The 18,256-nt window shown below is 41.4% G+C and overlaps 1 protein-coding gene across 1 annotated transcript in view; it reads left to right on the forward strand.

Moving 5' to 3' along the window:
- Nucleotides 1-18,256, forward strand: part of LOC310945542 (transmembrane protein 132C) — a gene marked incomplete at both ends in the record, with an annotated part of 144,696 nt that overhangs the window by 100,528 nt on the left and 25,912 nt on the right. Inside the window, one exon of the mRNA XM_083911669.1 lies at nucleotides 535-721. Within this exon, the coding sequence (XP_083767795.1) occupies nucleotides 535-721 (187 nt within the window). The remainder of the gene's footprint in view (nucleotides 1-534; nucleotides 722-18,256) is intronic.

The following is an 18,256-nucleotide window of genomic DNA, read 5'->3' on the forward strand; positions in this document are numbered from 1 at the left end:
GCCGTTGGGAAATTTTATTATCAACGCTCTCCATTTGTCTGACTTAATTCAGGCCTGCTGTAGATCGTGTCAAAGTATATTGTATATTTACACTGCGTACGGCAAACAAAGGGCGCTGGTGACTAACCCGACCATCAACACCTTAGCGGGGATGATGCCTGGTGAAGCATTCATTTGAACTGGACCAGCCATGAGATGATGAGGTTCTGTTTACAGTGCACATCACCTGTGGAAAAGTGTGAGATGAATAAAGAAAACAGGGCTGTAATATTCTTTCCATGTTGCAGAGCGTTGACCAGAGAGGCAAACACAAAGGGTCTTGACATTTTGAAAATCTCAGTTGGTAAAATGTCATAGATTTCAGCCTCAGACACATTCATCAGCCGCCTTTACAGTTCGTCGTCATTAGAGCAGACAGTAGGTTGAATGAGTTCACAAGCACATACATTCACACCACCTTTCTTTTTCAGACTCTTGCCTAGCAATCTGCTTAGCCATTCACTGACACTCTCTTTTTTTCCTGTTCTCTGGCAGATCTGAGATGGGGATTCAGAGGGTGCTTCAGGTGGATCTGAAAATGGAAAGCTTTCCGGAGCCGCTGGGCAGCCGCTGGATGGCCTGGCAGGTGGAGTACCCTGCCAGTCGCGCTGCCACACAAGAGGCCGAGACAAAGATCCAACTGGCTCAGGAGGACCTGGCAGGCATCGTGCCCCTGGCCATGGTGAGTGATGCAACTTCCAGCTCTGTGCCACACCCAGATAAATGGCTACACTTTCATCACTCTGAGTGTGAAATGTGGAGCAACATTTGATTTTAATTTTACATTTGCATATGTTTTCTTCCAGCCCATGAATGAAATACTTTGCATTGGAGATGAATTGCTGCACTTCTAATCATGGCTGGTCGCAGACTGAATGAGACAGATGAATGTATTCACAAGCTGTTCACATGTTTTGTACAGATGTCCGATGAAGAATTTAGTAACAAACGAGATTTTACTAAACATTTAATTAGCAAGCAGGGTATTTACTTTACCATGGCCCCTGACGCTGACATACGTAGTATTGATTGCAGTGCATTTATATATTAATAAGATACTGACATGGCCACAAGCAGTGGCACACAGACAGTGTGAGTTGCTGCTTAGCAGTGATGGAAAGTAACTAAGTACATTAAATTAACTACAGTTTTAGGCATTTTCACCTCATTTGAGTATTTCCATTATATCATTATATGCTTCTTCCTACTTCTACTCCATTACATTTCAGAGTGAAATATTGTACTATTTCATTTCTTTATATTCATCTGACAGATATAGTTACAAGTTTCTATTTATTCTTTTCCAGATTTTACACAAAACAGGTGAGCTTTTAAAAAAGTGCATACTGGCCCTACACCTGCTTCTGATTCTTATTAAACAAATCAAAGAACAGGCAAAAGAAACTGCTATTAAAACAATTGAAACACATTATGAACACATTATGAATACCTCCTACACTACTCAACAGATTATAAAATAATAACAATTAGTTCTACTCTAACCAGCAACAACATCAACTGTACCAGTGCAGTGCATACACACTAATGTAATCTGTACTTATAAATATATAATTTAGACATTAACACTCTGAAAGGGGTCATTCTTAATGCCAAGTACGTTTACTTTTTACATATTTTTAGTAATAAAATAATTAATTAGTTACTACTAAGTAAGTAAAGGATCTGAGTACTTCCTCCACTGCTTACATAGAAAAAGCAGAGCTAAAACTTCAGTCTGTGCCCGTAGATTGTGCTTAGGAGCATCTGTAGCTCCCAGCAGGCCTCAGATGTGGCCCAGACTCTGGCTCTGGCCTGAGGGTGTGCCTGGAGCAGTGTGTCTCCCTCAGTGAGGCGCAGGTACTCTGTCGTGTAGATTAAGCCAAGCTGCCCCTATAGAACTTCACACAGAGAGCTTTGTTCAGCGACCCAGAGCGCTCTGCTTCTGATTTAGATCAAGGGCATTCAGGTGAAACAAATGAGTGACATCAATTTGTGTTGACTAAATAGAAAGATGTGCTGTCACATCAGTGCTGATTTCAACACAAATGGCATTCATTTCTATTTCAGTGCTTCTGATCTGCATGATACAGACCTGACTTTTGTGTCAGTGTTATTCTGTAAGTATTGCCCGTAGCTGTGTAGATGATAGATGCATGTGGGTGGTTGTTCCTGGATTCAGAGGAATGCGGCACATCCTCACCCACTGATCCATTCTCAGGATAATTGAAGCACTGTGTTTAATGTTGCAGTATTGTTCGAATTCCTTCTCTCACATCTTTTGAGTCACTGATGTATGTACAGCCTGCTTGCCAGACTTGCTCTAGGAATACATAGTTTGCTCCCACAGTTTCAACTGACAAAAGATGATTTGCATGATAATCTTGCAAAGGCGCTGCTCATGAAAAGAAGTGACCAGAATTAGTTATTGTCTGCTCAGTGAAAATCACATTTTAAAGAGGACATATTGTGCTCATTTTCAAGTCCACACCTGTATTTTGGGTTTCTATCAGAACATGTTTACATGAGTTAATGTATATTGTTATTTTTCTCATACTGTCTGCCACAGTCACACTGTCTGAAATGCTCTGTTTCAGCACCTGTCTTTAAGTCTTTAAGCCCCCTTTCCGAAAATGCCCAGTCTGCTCTTTTTGGTTAGTGTTTACAGATCGTCTGCATCCGCGCTCTCAGCGCTTCTGCACCGTCTGCGCCGTCATTGCAGCCGTGGAATGACCATGATGGCTCTTTCTACCTATATATAGTATAGTTGTGACATCACAGCCATATAGAAGTCCTGTCGGGTCATTTAATGGCGCCGTTTCTGAATCTGGGCTGTGTCTATTTCTCTTCGGATTGAGCATCTCTTTATATAGCACCTCAACTTGCTTTATAATGAAAAAAAGACGTGGAAACATCTTTTTTTTTCAAGAATGGGACCTTTTAATAAAATTATTTGATTAATTAGATTTGATTTGGCTCCTGTACGAGAAGGAGGAGGAGATACGTCCTCTCTTTTCCTTGAATTCTGCAAATAAGTACAGACCCCTTAAAAACATGCAAACACACGCACTCTTCAATCAATCCAACAAATGTCTGCTACAAAGAAGAAGTGATTTTAATGGCTCACTATAAATCATGCAACTTTTCTCACAGTGGAAAAAATCCATCTCAATTAACCTGATATTACATTTTTTGCTAAACTTGGCTAAATCAATTAGGGCAGGGTAATTTAGGCAGGCGCCTCTCAGGAGATACAGATGAATAGTGTTTCATATGTACTGAAACTGTGTGTGCCCTGCATGTACAGTCAGAAAGGCTTGATTTTTCCCTTCCTTACCTTGATTTGTTATTCTATTCCGAGGAGCTGTCAGAGTCAGTGAAGCAGCTGCTATCATGTCAGAGACAGTGTGGAAACTGTGCATTGCACAAGTATCAATTTCACTTACTGATGGCTGTATACCTTTGATACGAACATTTCAAACATTTTCATCATCTTACTTTTACTGAAAAGACCTTGATTGGGACAGTTTTATTTCATTTGAATTTTCTTCCACCATAAGGCTGCACACTGTCTCTTCTTATTTCTACTTCATTTTTTTCCCAAGTGCTTTCCCGCACAGACATCTTCCCAAGGTGAACAGCATCTCCAGCAAATCCATGGTACTTAACACACAACACAAATACTTATACATGCAGACACATTCAGAACTCATTAACTCTGTCTGTCACCCTCTGTCCCCTTTTCTCTCTCCCTCACTCCCTTACTCTTATACATTCTCTCTTCTCTCTCTCTCTTTCTCTCTCTCTATCACACACGCACGCACGCACGCACGCACACACAAGCATATAAAGCTTTTGCAATCTGCATGCACCAATATGAGAGAAGCACATAGGCGAGAAAGAGGAAGGCTGAATTAGATTACTTGGGATCACTGTGGCATGAAAAGCCCACAGATAAGTTCCTCTCCCTTCCCCCTACTACACTCCTCGATGATAGAAAAGAGCAAGTAAGGTAATGTAAGAGCAGTGCCATCAACCCCTCTTACACACACACACACTTACACACAAACACATCACCCCCCGCCATCACCACCTTGCCTCCGCCAAAGGGAAAACAGAATGAGTTTCTGCACACAGAACTGAAGTCACTAATAGAGTAGTGCAGATGGCTACATAGGAGAGACTTCATATATGAAATGTGGACAGATAGAATGTATAATGAAGTTGGTTACAACTTTATCCAAGTGTTGTGAACAAATGTTGAATTTCCTTTAAGGGGGAACACCAATTGCACGATTGGTGTTCTGGGAATATCCTAAGGGAAAACCATGCAGAGTAGTGGTCAGACCTAATACCTCAAAGATATCTGCCCACAGCAGTACAGATCCAACATCATGTTTTTACTATTTCTGCTACAGAATGTTTGCTGTAATCATTCTCCAGATGTACAGCAAGGAAAATAAATTTGACTGAACATAATACATGTTATACTACCCAGGGGTTTGAAATGAATCTTTATATGTTGGCCTTGGATACAAGTGTTGCAGGTTTTTCAGGTAGCCTTGCAGAAAGTGGCTGATGAAGGTGGAAATCTCTGTGGTTTGCCAGTATTCATCAACTGATCTGAAATATGTTGATTTATCCCTTTCGGCAAGCTTTAAACATTACTTGCTCACCTAGCAGAAACAGAGCAACACTGATGTCCACTCTTTCGCACCGCTGGTCGAATGCAAGTCAGATATTCACTCATGTTTGTGCCTCTTGTTTCATCGCCAAACTCTAAATCTAAAAAAATCTGGGTCTCTCAGAGCCAAAGTAATGAGCAGAACATGGACCTACAGACTGTTGTTGATCAACAGTATTATCAATATTACATAACACACAGTCAGCATTAATATCACAAAATATTGCATAATGCAGCTTTGAAAAAATATGATTGTCTAGCTGCCTTTGTAGTTAGCTATAGTGCTGTAACTCCAAGTACAGATGAACTAAAAGCATGTAGTCTATTTGGTGGCATTGTTATGGTAAACTATATTTTTGCACTAGTAATAATTAATAGTAATAACTATTTTTGGGCCTGTGAATGTTCTCATTTGTCCAGGTCATCGTTATCCCCAAAGCAATTTCAGTCAAAAGGGACTGGACTTGGTTATTTGTCTAGGAAGACATTTCACCTCTCATCCAAGAGGCTTCATCAGTTCATGTACGCAACTGACCAGGGTGAGGGCGCACTCACACTGTCCTTCCGCACCGCGCCCCGGGCTTTAGGGTACTTGTCCCCCCCTCCCTCTCCCCCCTCTGGCCAGTCCATTTCTACTCACACTGCCTGGGCCTCGCGCAAATGCTTCTTGCTGTCCATACGCCATAACGTAGTAAAACGTCACACGCATTGATGACGTCATTGCAATGCGTCGCTTTGTTTACAAATCTTTCATAGACCTCGGAGTTTGAGAGTCTTGTCCGACTGTTTTTGAATATTTTCATCCGACTAAATCTGCAGCAAACACTCCACCTCCACATCACACCAACGTGAACCTTTCGCCGCCATTGTTGTTGTTGTTAAATGTCCGCACATGGTCCGTCCTTCTATTTTCTATGTCAGAACAGGCGCACATAAATTACGTCAGAACCGTCGTAAGCCTTGTGCTCGTGCTCGTACACGTGCGCACACTCGTGCTCGTACATCTGCAAACGCGCTCTACAAAAGCCCACCTCTCTCAGGCAGGCCGTGGACGGCCAGCTGGCCGCAGTTATGCGCAGGGCGGTTGCACTCACACTGGTCAAACTCACTAGGCTTCACCCGAAAAACCTGTTTTGGCCCGGTGCGGAAGGACAGTGTGAGTGCGCCCTGAGACTGGTCCAATCTAACTGGTGTGGAGATCCGGTATTTAACCTCTCACAAGGCCGATGATGTCACTGGAGCCCTTTGTGCTCCAAGTGCCAACGACCGTCGTTAGAGAGTTTCATGACCCTATTTTGCACGGTTGGGGCGCTATCACGGTGACAAAATTGCCTCTGTGGTCGTTCCTGCTACAGTTGGTATCTCCTGGGCCACATTTTGTCATGACGACACACACACACACAGACTCACAAGGTGAAAACAATACCAGCACCGCTGTCGCAGATGGTAAAGAAAGACGAAAAGAAGATTAGAGCAGAAACAGAGTTAGAGGAAGAAGGGTGGGGTGTTTTCAGAGATAGCGGAGAGGGAGAAAAATGTGGAATTTCTCCACTCGTTTTAATCAAGTTGAGAGGGGAGACTTCACAGAGCATGCTCAAGGCATCTGTTGACACAACAGCTCTGTGGTTTTGCTCTAGAAGGTCCTTTCATCTGTAATTAGCACTAATTAGCCTAATAAGATAGACTGTATTTTGTCGTAATGGAAAAGCTGCTGTAATTGTGTTTTGAACAGAAATAATCTCGCAAACTGAATGAGGATCCATAACTAACCATGTTTCTAAAGATTGTAATGTAATAAAGCTAATGACTATTAGAAATGAGAAGCTTATTTTGGATTTGGTCACATTTATGGCCTATTACTTTAGTGGCTCCTCAGACCCATTCCCAAACCATTTATGTCGTGTTCTAAATTACTGTGCCCTTGCTGGAATTGATTATTATAAAAAGGTCTTTTATTGCATTTTCCCAGCCAAGTGATGGGCTCTGCCATGGGAGACACCTCTGGGAAAGCAGCTGCATCGTTTTCAAAGACGAAACTGTCTTTTTTTCCTCGTTCCCTTTGAAGAGTGCTCCTCCTGTGTGTTGCCACAGACCAACCTACATCGGGAGGGCTCAGAGCACCACTCACCACTTTGCCACCATTTCAAACCGTGAAGCAGTAATTCTGCAAATGCAGCAATTATTTCAAAAGCAGAAAATGAAAAGAGTACTCAAAAGTTTTAGTCAGTTTAGAGAGAGGAAACGCCTCAGAACTATACCGCTTGCCTGTCCTGGCTTGTCATCTCTTCACCTGCTCTTTTATTTTTTAGATCTTTTTTCACCACCTTTTCTTTCTCTCTACAGTATATTGTGTTCTGCCTGCTCCAGACAAACATACATTAATATATTAACAATGTAGATTAATTGCCTCCCATGTCACCCTCCGCCTTCTTGTGTTGGCATCCTCAATTTCACTTAAAGTGTGAAAGAGCTCTGTTTTTTTGGGTCATTTCGAGATGGATCTAAAAGGCAGTAATTGGATGCCTGAGCAGATTCCTCTGCACAGTAGGAGGCTGGTCCATTATCTTTTACCATCGTGAAGTAATACGATCCTGTCCAGAATGCCCTCATCATCATTACCCATGCTGTGGATGCCTGGTGATGGAGAGGGAGCAGGAGGACACGGCATACATCATATCTGGACTCATCAGTCTTCCTGTTCCAGCCGAGACACCAAACTATGCTCACTCACACGAGCATTCGTGGGCATAGAGATGAGGAGAAATGAAAGGAGCCGTTTGTATTCACGTACCGCACCAATGTATCGTTAAACAATACATCATCACCCCAGCCTTCTCTGGCCACTTCTGCTCTCACATGATAAAGTCATCTATCAACATCCTCCAATGAATGTTTCATTGTACCCATTTCGATTCCATTCCCTCTGTTGCAATGCACATCTCCTCTGCCAAGCAAGTGAGATCTGGAGAGCCATTTATCAAACACATAGTTAGACATACAGACATAAGCACTTACACTGGAGATCAAAATTAGAAAAACAGTGATAAATGCTTGATTTATTCTGAAATATTGGTATTTTTAATAGTTTAATTGTTAATAGAATGTCAGCTGTGGCTATTCCACTGCTGTCCTGGCACGTTGTCAACAAAAACCTTTATTTTGTGAAAGAAATAGTGAGCAAAATTAGAGAACGTTCAGGTACTTCTCAGTTATTGTTGTTAATCTGGCACCTGGTGACAATTTACTTAATTATTTGACACATCCTATTTATCTGGCAGCTCTCCTGGTTACTTTGAAAGATGGCAAGCTGCTCTAAGGTGACTGAAACCCTGTGACAGCAGGTTGTCAAGATGAAGGCCAAAGGGGTGACCCTCTCAGCCATTGCAAGAGAGGTTGGGCGTTCCAAGTCTGTGATTTCAAGGATATTCAAAATTTGCAAGGACACAGTTTCATTTAAGTCCCTTAAAAAGGCCGGTCGTCCAGTGCATTAGAGGACAGGAATATGCAAAGACTCAATGGAAATTCAGATCAGCACTGCAGCTGGAGTTGCTGTTTCGGTGCTGAACAGGGCAAGGATCTGTCTTGGCACTCAGTGTTTGTCATTTAAGACAATTTGGACCGAAAGCCCACTCTGCAGTGACCAAACCTCTCATCAGCAGAAAGAATTAAAAGGCGAGACCTGCCTTGCCGAGGAGCATGTTGTCGGACAGAGGAGAACTGGTCCAGAGTGACTTCAGTTATGAGAGCTCATTTAATGTATCTGTGTCTGATGGGAAACATTAAGTTTGGCATAGGACCAGGGAAAATATGTCAAGAAGTCAAAATTCAAAAAGAAGTTAAATTTGGAGGAGGAAGTGTCATGGTTTGGGCCTCTTGTACAGCGTAATGGCAGGGTGAATGCAAGTGTTCATGTGAACCTCCTTCACAACATGTGATACCGCCACTGCGATTGTCTCCCAATCAGCCCGCAAATTTTCAGGCACGACAATGCCCCCTGTCACACTGCAAAACAGGTTAAGCAGTTCCTTGAAATATTGAAGAGCCCAGAGTCTAGATCTAAACCCCATAGAGAATCTCTGAAACATCCTTATCAACAAAGTAATGGCTAAGAAACCCACTACAGTTACTGAACTGTGGAAGAGACTGAACAAAGAATGGACCAAGATCAAACAAGATTGGCGTGAGATGCTCGTGATATCCTGTGGGCGCAGACATGCTGAAGTCATTCAAAGCAAGGGCCTCTACACTTCCTATTCATTTTTGAATCCTATAGCCCTAAGAAAAAAACGTTTAAATCTTTTCTTCTGACATAATGGTTACTGCCTACTGCCTCACTGTTTTTTTTCACAAAACAAAGGTTTTTGTTGAAGTGCCATGGTTATTAAAAAAAACCATACTGGGACAGTGGTAGAATAGCCACAGTGAATATTCTATCAAATTCTGAACAATAAAAAATAACAGTGTTTCAGAATAACTCAAGTATTAATACTTTGTTCTCTAGTTTTTTGTTCTAGCATGTAATAGCATGCAAGCTGTTTATTTAAAGAGCATGTACTATACGTCTTGCTTGAAAGTACCTGATTTCAGTTATCTAATAAGCTCAGCCACTCAGTTCCACTAGTGCTGAGTATCTGTTGCATGCTCCTGCTGTTTTAGTTGAACAGGATAAAAATGCTTTTGTTCCCCACATAGCATGAGTCATACAGTTAATAATAAGGGACTGATGGATGGACCCCACGCCAGCAATCCATTAGCATCTACTACAGCTTAGAGGCTGATGACGAAGTGGCAGTGCTAATTGAGGCTGCCGCAGTATGCACATGTGGTGTACTACATGTAATGCTAATTAGGACAACAGATTGTGACAAATGGTCACTTAATCCAGAAAACTATTGAGGTCCTTGGCGCTTGATGATTTAACATTTTCCATAATCCTTCACTCTTTGAACATTGCAGTGAGTAAAAGATATTCCAAAGGACTGACACAAATTTTCAGTGCATGTCCTGTATGGTAACAAGAGAGTAAGTGACACAGGAAGTTACTTTAAAAAAGAACAGAGGTTAACTAGCAAATGCTTCCAATGTCATTCAGAAAGATGAAATACTCTGACATGCTTTTGTAATTTAAAGGCTTTTAGTAAGTGGGGTGGGTTTGTTACTTTTTAAAACCTCCCATGTGCGGTATGTGATTAGTGCATTTTTCTGCTGCAGGACCAATTTCATGTTATGGCGACATCAGAAAATGATCAGAAACCATTGAGAAAGCTGACCTGTCCACAATGCTTCTGAAAGCTTCTCCATCAGTGAGCTCAAATTAGTTGTTTACTGCCATTTCCATAAGATGAACACAATGTATTCATGCATTTATGTAAAAGATTATTTTGCATTGCCCACAGAAAATGGGAAAAGACCTGTACCCTTTGGGACCACCTATATTCTAGTTTCTGTAATTGAATGCTGTGAGCCTTTTCCCCCTTACTGTAGCCCTCTTTGCTCTCCTAGCCCTGTCAGTTATGATGAAAATAGTTTGTACAGTAAAAGTGCACCGATGAAGTGAAGGGCAGGATCCAGACTGACTGATCAATCTCAGAGTGACAGGGTCTGCACACGTCCATATCTCATATCTTTCCATAATTGTTAACATCCCACTTCACACTCTGGCCAAGTTCTATTTATTCAGATTTTAAGCTTGGCCCACTGAGGTTTCAGAGGAATGTGTCTCTTTTTTTAAAATCGGTAATGGACTCTACAGTGGAACTGACCTTTGTGCCTGCTGAGAAGAGTCTGTGTCCAGAGGGCAGCTAAGCCAAGCTAAGCCAAGCTAAGCTGCCAGTATGGATCTCGATCAGAGCCGGGTGAAGAAATCCGACCAGAGATCAGGAGGTCATCCCCCACAGGCATGGTTGGCTGTTGGCGAAGAACTCTTCATCGATCGGCTGAGTTTGATAGGTTTTGGGCTGAAATTGAGCAGGCTGGCGCAGGCAGGGTCGCTTCCTTGCCTTCTAGCCTCCAGACCCCAGCTCAATGGGCAAACAGCAGGGGCACCATTGAGACATCACAGTATAGGAGCCAACATCAGTAAATGCACCCGCCAGCTCCCTCCCCTGAGCCCCTGCAGCTCTCCCACTCTAGGTGAGCAGAGAAATGGTTGTCACCCTGATGCCTGACCTTGATTCTTCCGGAGCTAAGTCTGACTCATGTTGAAATTCACCAGGGACAGCCGCCCCTCCCTCTGACCCATTGGTCTAGATGTATTACAGGTATGATATTCATGAGGATTGCAGGGGATTCGTCCTATAAACATAAAATATAGTACTTCTATGTCCAGCCATGTTTTATTCACAAGCTCGTTTTCACAGCATGAAGCCCAATTGTTTGTGACTGGATGCCCCTCCAACACCAGCCCCAACGATAATTCCTAACTTTATTTTTAAGGCCAGTGCACAGTAATAAGCCCTTTGTTAATGTACTCATATTATTATTCTGTTTATAAGACATGTCCTGAAGGTGATATATAGCTGCAGGTCATCAACACTATTGCAATCTGTATGTCTCTTTTGAAATTAAAACTTTTAAAGCCCCTTTCACATATGCACTGCGAACCCCAAATTATCAAGACATCACCCGGCTGAGCTGTACGTTAAAAAATAAATGTCAGAATCTACTCGGACTTCCCATAGAAGCCATTTTGTTGTTGAATTTTTATTCAATTAATCAGTCAACATTGTAACGTGAAAAGTATTAATTAAAACATGTTTGACTCACTTGTAATATTGGTATAGACGCCAGTGTAACAATATGCTACTACTTGTAACATTATCTTCAGTATATTTTCACATGATATTGATTTATTTCTGGCCAAACAGGATATTTAATTATTAAAAGATATAAGTAGATTTAAAAGTTGGAGCTTACACACACAATATTCATTCATAATTTCCCATTGAAGAATTATATGATTGGGCATCTTATTGCAATCAACAGAATTGAATATAAAAACTGTCACCAAAAAGTTCAAGGGTTAACGCTAGCTCACTAATGTTACGTTTACATGTGTAACTAGAAACTACTCCACAGAGCATCAGTGCAGGCAGATCACTCATCAAATGGACTCTACACTGCCAGCTTCCTAGTACAAAGTCCGGGCCATGTTTGGCTGAGCCCAGTGTGTAGTAATTTACTGCGACGATGACGTTTCTAATGTGCGGCTCACGCGAAATGAATGATGGGTAAGAAAGATGATTTACACAACGACAGCAATGAAAATGCCTGACTGGAGAGACAAAGAGATTTGGGAATTCTTTGTCTGTGAGGGCCTTCGCTGAAATTGTCGGACAAATTTAAGAAAATGCCAAGAATCTGTGGTTTATGACAAAATTGCTAACCGGCTATTTTACCACGGTGTAATCCGGGTTATGTCCTGCACCCTGAGCGCTCTACCCAGGCACAACCCCTTGCCTAAAACAAACTGTATTTGCAGAAAGTGAGAATGCATTTGTGACGGACAATCTCCTGTTGTGTACTACATGCGTAAACAACTTCCCCCTGGGGTTATTAAAGTATTTCTGATTCTGATTCTGATTCTGAAAAGGCCAACGCCTGGATTTCATATGAGAAAACAACCCAATATAGACCCGTGGATAGACTCTGTGTATTGTGTAACGAACCTTGTTCAGTAAGGAATCAGGGACAGTTCATAATGTAATTAATATTTTTGGGGGGGTTTGTCCTGTCAGCTTGTCACTGCGACAGTTCCCCCCAGTCAAAGTTTACCCATAAATTGTGTGCACTCATAAATAATATACAGTTGAGAGCATTTCAATGTGACTAAAACATCGATACAGTCCGTGAACTGCCGTGTGAATCCTCTTGCATAACTGACCAAGCAGCTCAGATGAAGAGGAGGGAGTTCTTGATTCATCATTGGTTGCCCTTCTTTGGAAGTTTGTAAGGGCAACGATACAAGATAAATCATTCCACCACTGTATCCACTGTAAGCTCAGGGGTTTCTGTTCAGGTTTATGAAGCACTTTATCCTTCAGATACTCTGAGAAACGACAATGAAGGATCAATCGTATGATGTTCTCTTTCTTATGCTGCTTTCACAGTCACAGTGGCCTGGTCATTGAAAGTCAAACTCATCTCAGACATTCAAATGTAAAATTCTTTATTATTTTATTTCAGTCAAAGACTCTTACAGTAAGTAGAGGAATTAAAATTTAAAGGAAAAGGTTATACATTTAGATTTGTGCCAAAAAGGCTCTGCTCCTTGAGGGACCTCAAAGAATCTGAGCAGCAACCAAGACTCTGTGGGAGAATAAATCCACCCTTTAAAGGAAGAGTTCGACATTTTGTGAAGTGCAGTGACTTTCTGGAGTCTCATCATCACCAGAACCAGGCAATCAAGAAGAGACTCTAGGAAGACACTGCTTCCTGCCATGAGATGGTAAAGCAAATAACCCCATAATAACAAAACATTTTTACACTTTTGTATCAGTTAAGCAAATGAGATATAACATTTCAATTAGGTGCCTTTCTTGATGCTGATCCATCCATTTTTACTTTGCTGTTTTATTTTTATCCTTTGGTCAGACAGTCTTTATGCTAAGCTAATTGGTAGATGACTGCAGCATTTCCATACAGATATGAGAGTGGTATTGATCTTCTCATCTCACTCTCAACAGGAGAGAAAATATGCGTTTTTACCATCATGTGTAACTATAATTCACCTACACATATATTAAATGAACAATACAAAAGGCTTAGCACATTAACAGGAGGCTGTGGAGGCAGCAAACACATTGGCATTAGCGTATTAATAGTTATATTGTGAAGTGTCAGGTCATAATGACAGCATTTTACAATTGCTTGAGTAGGACTGGAAATTACTAGTCAGCTGGTAGCCTAGCAGCTAATGAATGAGCCGGTGATTGTGAGGCACGAAAGAAGCAGTGAACGCCAATCAGCTAATGAGAGTGCAACTTCAGTACTTTTCCTGAACAAAGCTATGCTCCATACTTGGTTACTATCTCTCCTATCCTGTCTCTAAGAGCAACCAGCCTTACAATTGAGCTTATTCACATATGGCTACTTTTGTGTAGTGACTTCCACTATGTATCGAGAATGAAGTACCCTTTCTATAATCTCTAAAATCTCGAATAAGGTACCTTGTGATCCTCACTATGATCTCCCATTACCTCTACTTTCAAAATTACACTTTTTGGAGCAGATCCACTATCAATGCAGCCATCTCCTTACAGACACAGCCAACAGTAATAAGCAGATAAGATCTCTGACCACCGTGTAGCTCAGACAAGGCACTGCCACTCACTGGAGATGGGCTCTTTGTCTGCTACGTACTGCTGCCACCCTCATCTAGCCTGCCGGGAAGAAGCGACGAAAAGGGGGATAGGAACTGACTCATTGTTGGAGGAGCAAAGAGTGGGAAGAGAAGAGAAGGGAGCAAGAGAAAGACCCTCATTAAAAGGCAGCATGTTGGCTTCACAACCATCCCACCACTTCAGTGTGCTGTCATGCAGTGATGTATCGCTCTGCATGGTGCTACCAAGGCCTTTATTCCCACTCTCCTCCATGTTTCATGCTTCTGGCCAATTAAACACCCACTGGAATTGAAGGGAGGAAATGCCACATTGAGCATTGCGCAATGTGGAGAGAGTAGCTGATGAAAGGACATGTCTCTTTTGGTCTGCTTAATAGCTTCAGGACACTGTCTGACTGGCGTTTAATGTCTACACTGTATAATTCGCTATCCCGCTTCTCCCATTTTAGTTGGCATACACGTACGCATGCTTTATCGCCAAGGGATGAAAATGTTTATCCAAACTATGAATATTTCATTTTGAGTAGGTTAGTTAACTATTTCCATACTTCATGGCCGCTTTTTATACTTTTGCTTCAATAAAGACATGAGAGACCATAAAGAAACGTCTGTCCAAAGACAAGTCATTAATCGTGATGTTAAAAGCATCAGATCAGGTGTCTTCCCCGACTTGTGCTTTTGGGTTTATCTGGTAGGTTTGTTGGCTCTAGGACAGTCACAACAATATGGGATGGACAGCAATAGGTGAACACATAAACATAAACACTGTATTAAGCACCCTCTCTTCTCTCTGTTGCCCCATGAATAATGCAGGCTCTAAAATCCCCCAACTCAACACTGCCTGACCTGTTCATTTGTTGCCGTAGCCGGGGTAGTGAGGTCAGAATGTGGATGTGTTAGTGCAGGGTAGAAGCAGAGGCTAATCGCAACAGCAGGACCGGCAGCAGCTTTGCTACTTCTCATGCTGCCTGTGTCACTCAGGCTGACACCATAAATCTCACTTATTTTCAGATCCAACCGAGACACAGGCAGAAATTACGGCCCAGAGCACATTACCAGCCACAGCAGCATGCTGAATGCTAACAGAGAGATCCTTGATAAAGCAGACAGGACGTTCTCTCACAGATTATTGAACAAAATCTGTGAGACTTAAGTGGGCAGATTGCCTAGAAAGGAAAGCACAAACATCAGCATCAACATTTGAGAATGAAATGAACTATAAAGCATGCTGCATGCATGGAAACTTGTGTAAAAAATAGTACATTATTATACTGTATTACTGTCATGCTCTTTGTCTGAGCATTACTATGTTAAATGCTATACAGTTATAATAATCTTTTTTTTGTTTTATACATACTTACTGGAGAAAAGAGATTTAAAAAGTACAGAAATGTACAGGCACAGAGAGGTGACAGACAGAAAGTTGAGAGATAAATACTTATACACATAAATGTATCTTCTGACAAATGCTCACCGTTACCCCTGCATAATAACCTGCACATAATAACCATAGAGCACTCAATTCGGATTGATTAGGTCAGGGGTGGGCAATTCCGTTCCTGGAGAGCCACTGTCCTGCATGTTTTAGGTTTCTCCCTACCCTAACACACCTGAGTCTAACAATAATAACTGTGACAAGCATCAGCTGCTTGATAACGAGCAAACCATTAGAATCAGGTGTGTTAGAGCAGAGGGAAACCTAAAACATGCAGAACAGTGGCTCTCCAGGACCGGAATTGATAATAATAAATAATAGTAGCTTGCTGTTTGCACATCACTCCATTAGCCAACGCCACCAAGTAGCCAACAGCAGTCTCATGCCATGCAGTCAAGCCACAGCCAGCTGGTCAACCAGCTTAGGCTACAGATAGCTAAAGTTAACAGGCAAGCTAGCATGTAAGGTTGCTGCTGCTGTTACACAGGACAGCCTAAACCCTAGTTCTATCTCAGGGCCGTGACTGCAAAATACAGTATGTAATAGAAACAAAGCTTGTGTAGACTCATGGGCCGTCATTTGTTGATGTTAGTGGACTCCATCTCTAATCTAATATTAGCTAATATTGCACACTGAGCGTGCAAAATGTCACACCTTTTGGATTTTCCTGGACAAATTCTTCCAGGATCCTTTAAATAGAAGTCATTCCACATGCTGCCAACAAGAGTGTCAGGGAAGAACTAATTAACAACACATTCTCCCATCTACACTAAAAAAAATGATAAATACATGAAAAAAGTTACACATACAACCTCTAATGTGGCATCTGCATTATAACATGATTGTGAGGATCTGTCTTGTAGAGGTACATTCAGACTATTGCACTGTTGAAAAAAAATAGGTATATATATGTGTTGTGTTATTTTCTGATACTCTAATGGTATGTCATAGACTATATCTCAATAAAGCACTGCCACATCCATATTCAAACAATAGGCAGTAATTGTGAGCAAATGAGGACAGTTATATTTATATTAGGGAGATCAGGATCCATTTTTACTTTGCAACCAATATCCATTCCTTAACTCATATTTAGGCTTATTCATTTCAACTTCCCGTTGACCTCAGTTGAACACTGTATACTGGGTGTTTAGTATATTTAGTAACATCTTTATATCCTGCAAGCAACACATTGAGAAACCAAAAAAATTCTACATTGGCACCTATTAATGTTCTTAAGTAAAGGACCATGAAAACAAAGCAGAGAGAACTGAGTTTAAGATAAAATGAAAGTCCCCTTTACAATATTTAGCATCTCAACTAAGAAATCCATTAATCTCTGAACATAATAAGAACTTTCATTAGGTCATTTTTTCTGGTTTTACAGGCCCAAATTTTATTGGATCTTCTTTCAGACTACTTTAAGGCGACTGAGTAACATAGCTGATGTGCACCACTGGTCTCCATTTGGTGTTTAATTGCGCTGTCTATGTCATAGTGTGTGGACCACTGATGCATCACCGTAGGATCCTGCTGAGGCTTATTACTGCCAGGCCCTGCTCTCTGCTGCTTTCAACCTGCTGGGTCATCTCCAGCTGCTGTAATCTAACATCAGCCTCTGCTTTCACCCGGTCCAAGCCATTTACCCCATAATGTATTATAGATGACCCTCTGGAAATGGAGGAATCCCAGCAGACGCAGAATTAATTTACAGCAACCCTCAATTTTAAGGGGGATTGAATCAAAGTCAGAGGCACACGGAGAGGGGGGTTAATATTGCTATATAACACTGTCACAGTCTATAGAATTGTAATGAAAAGCCATTTGAAGATTAAGTGTTTTTTTGTGATTCATTGGTATCTCTTGGCTCAACTAATAATCACTTCACTCCAAAGCTGACTGGTCTCAGTAATTGATGCTTAAAAACGTCCAAGCTCCTTTCAACCAGACTTAATCCTCCTTTTCTCTTTTTTTGAATGACTCTGATTCACAAGCTCACAAACACAGAGGGAAGTCTTTAGAAACTGAGTTAACAGGGCAATGTACAAATCTTGTGTACTTCCCTGGTGACAATGGGATACACAGGAAAATGGTGACAGGAAGTCAGGCACTGTAGATTGGTCCTGTCTGCGCTTGTCAGGTTTAACAATATTACTCTAAACAAATGTGACATTTTACTCAACAGGCATCACTCCGGAGTTAGATTCCTCTGTTAAAAGAAAAATAATAGTTGCTATCTCAATTGAAAAGCACTGGAATGTCTTCAGTGCAAGCAAAGCTTCAATACAGTGCCAAAAAAAGTGTCTTTGGGTTCTAGCCCATTGAAATTAAAGAAATCTGAGCAGGGCTTTTGTGGAAGACCAACTCAATAGCAGAATGAAAACTGCTTACAAAGAGATGCCTTTGTCACGCTGTGCAATTAGCTAAAGGAAGTCATTTCAGTTCCCCAATAGCAAGAAAGCCATGTTCTTAAGTATTGAAAGCACACTTTGACCTCAGGGTTTCACAGCCATCTGCGTAATTGAAGAGCAATTTCTTCAATCCAATGTGCATGTGTGACTTTAGAGAGAAAAAGTTACCTCAAACTTATCTTAATTGGCCCCAATTATCCTCTGTGACAATAGTGGTGTGTATGAGTCTGTACATGTGTAATGAAAGGTTAAGATTTATGTTCAGAGTGATGAAACTGAGCCATTGAACTTAAAGAACCAAGGCTGTCTAGACTTCTGAGGTCGCTCACTTAGAGTACCTCTAATTCAGC

The sequence above is a fragment of the Echiichthys vipera genome (assembly GCF_963691815.1).
Source record: "Echiichthys vipera genome assembly, chromosome: 4".
In the NCBI taxonomy this organism is placed as follows: domain Eukaryota; kingdom Metazoa; phylum Chordata; class Actinopteri; order Perciformes; family Trachinidae; genus Echiichthys; species Echiichthys vipera.